The 2,500-nt window shown below is 38.0% G+C and overlaps 1 protein-coding gene across 1 annotated transcript in view; it reads left to right on the plus strand.

Annotated features, from left to right (window-relative positions):
• Positions 1-2,500, plus strand: part of LOC144975636 (uncharacterized) — a 23,377-nt gene that overhangs the window by 9,331 nt on the left and 11,546 nt on the right. The window contains exons 9-11 of the mRNA XM_078919813.1: positions 593-682; positions 1,188-1,295; positions 1,968-2,071. Of these exons, the coding sequence (XP_078775939.1) occupies positions 593-682; positions 1,188-1,295; positions 1,968-2,071 (302 nt within the window). The remainder of the gene's footprint in view (positions 1-592; positions 683-1,187; positions 1,296-1,967; positions 2,072-2,500) is intronic.

Consider the following 2,500-nt stretch of genomic DNA (forward strand, 5'->3'; position numbering starts at 1 on the left):
TCAGATATTGAATAATAACTCACCCAAAATGATTGTTCTTTTTTACAACTTATTATTGCAAAAAGTGAATAATCCTGTTCAAAGCCACCCTGTTTTGGGGGAATTATCTTTATTTGTATTTGTTTTCATCAAACTTTCTTGTATGCCACAAACAATATCGGGGTTGGGTTTTTTTTTTGTCGTATTAAGAAATTATATTATTTCTGCCCCTCACCAAAATATTTATCTGGTATTGCGTAATGATATCTAGATTACAGAAACAATTGGCGAGGTCAAATTGTCATGCAGCAGACACAAAAGTATTATTTTAATATTTTTGAAAGTCTTTTTTTCAGATATAATGAAATCAGATTTGAGAGGTATCATAAAACATTTCTTGCAGTCTTTCGTTTCGGAATTCGAACTGCATTCCCGCAAGCTCGTGTAGCCATTGGGAACACGGCTGGATTTCCAAAACGGCAAGAAAACAGGAACTTTAATTTGTCTGTTTGCGAGTTTCTTTTGTACCGGAATTTTATCATCTTTTCTCCCAAATATTCACGCGTGAAGTCAATTTATTCCAATAATATCCAAATTCAAACTCTCCTTTCAGGTCAAAGTCTTGAGAGTGAAGGAAACGATCGTAAAGACATCGGATTGCCTGGACGGCAATTTGAATTGATACAAGATGCTGTCAAGTATGGTACGTGCTGCCTTTGCAACTCTATTGTCTCTGTCGAGACGTTAAGCTGAGATGTGTGTGCTGCTATTTTGTCTAGTGCTATGACACTCGCTTTCGGATCGGAAGGTTCAGGGTTCGAGTCACGCTCTGAGCGGCGCTTAGTTGAGTCCTTGAAAAACGGTTCTTTATCCACATTCTTTCATCGTACTCATCTGTAAAATGAGTGCCTGGTCGTTAACAGCATTGTCTCTGTTTGACAACAGGCCTAACTGGCGACATGTTTCATCCTATATTATTAAGCGTTGCTGTTGGTCTTTGTAAAGCGCTCTGAGCATGTTTAGTATAAATGCTCATGCACTCAAATGATCATTTCAAAAGAAAAGAATGGGAAAAAAACATCAACAAATTTAAGATTTATACCAGGAAATGAACACCATTTATTTGGAGATGAGCTATTGATTCCAACAAACAATACATAATGTATTTGAAATCGTTTTCTTATAATACCTATATTGTATCATCACAGCTGATGGCCGACCCGTCATACTTGTCATCTTCAGTGCCGGACCTGTGGACATTCAATGGGCGGCCAATCATGTAGGAGTCAAGGCCATTATACAGATGTTTTTCCCTGGTTAGTTTCCTTAATGCTGGTAATTAATGATGATGATGATGATGATGATGATGATGATGATGATGATGATGATAATGATGATGATGATAATGATGATGATGATGATGATGATGATGATGATGATGATGATGACAACGATCATGGTGAAACTCAATAGTAAGATTATTATTTATTTACGACGGTTTCGTTACTATTTATGCATTTTTCACCTTTCTGTTTCGATGACGATGAATCAACATTAAGCATAAAACTGAATGCGCCAGTAGATCCTTCTGACTAAATTGCCGCAAAAATGTCTTAATTTAAAAACCTTAAGTAAATAAATTGTATTGACTTGAAGTTTTTTTTTTTCTTCTTTTCTCACGGTCAGCCGAAACAGCTCGAGTTGCATTGAGAAAAGTGGGGCAGGGGGTGGGGGGGGGGGGTATCAAACCATCGTAAATTATTGTCCGGGGGGGGGGGGGGTCAGAAAAAAACAAAACAAACCTCGACTGCCCCTGGAATCGATCTCGGTCCCGTTGCGTGTGAAGCGATTGCTCTACCAACTGAGATATTGGGACCCCTTCTTTTAAAGTGTCTAAAGTAAGTGCAAAATGTCTTATTTTAAAAACCCTTGAGTAAATCAATTGTATTGACTTGAGGTTTGTTTTTTTCTACTTTTCTCACTGTCAGCCGAGACAGCTGGAGTTGCATTGAGAAAAGTTTTACTCAACGACGAACCCAAATCCGCTCCTGCAGGGCGCTTGCCTTACACCTGGTATCTCGGATCTTTTCCGGTAGGTGGTAGCCTATGGTAATAATAATATGTGACCCAATGTCCCAAAACGGCATAATGTCGGGTTGGACCAGATACCATAAAGTCAAATTCTAGCTAAACTGGCAAAATTATGATTTATTTGTATTTAGCATTCTAAAACATGATATTCATTCTTCCTCAATAAAACATATAAACTCAACTTAAGTCTGATAATTCTGGCTACAAATTCAATTTTCAGCAACTTAATCATTCCGACTTAATACCGTTTTGAGACGAGGGGTCACATATGTTTTATTAACTCACTCATCCCTAACACCGACTATATCCGTAGTATAACCGGGGTTACTTTTACCCCATGCCTATTATTCATTACATGTTTCTGAGGCAAATTATAGGCGTAGTATCAAAGCTGTGCATTGTGCGGCTATGTGGTCTAGTGGTATGACAC

This window comes from Berghia stephanieae, chromosome 6 (assembly GCF_034508935.2).
Source record: "Berghia stephanieae isolate SIO BIC M18660-M18661 chromosome 6, UCSD_Bste_1.3, whole genome shotgun sequence".
Lineage (NCBI taxonomy): Eukaryota > Metazoa > Mollusca > Gastropoda > Nudibranchia > Aeolidiidae > Berghia > Berghia stephanieae.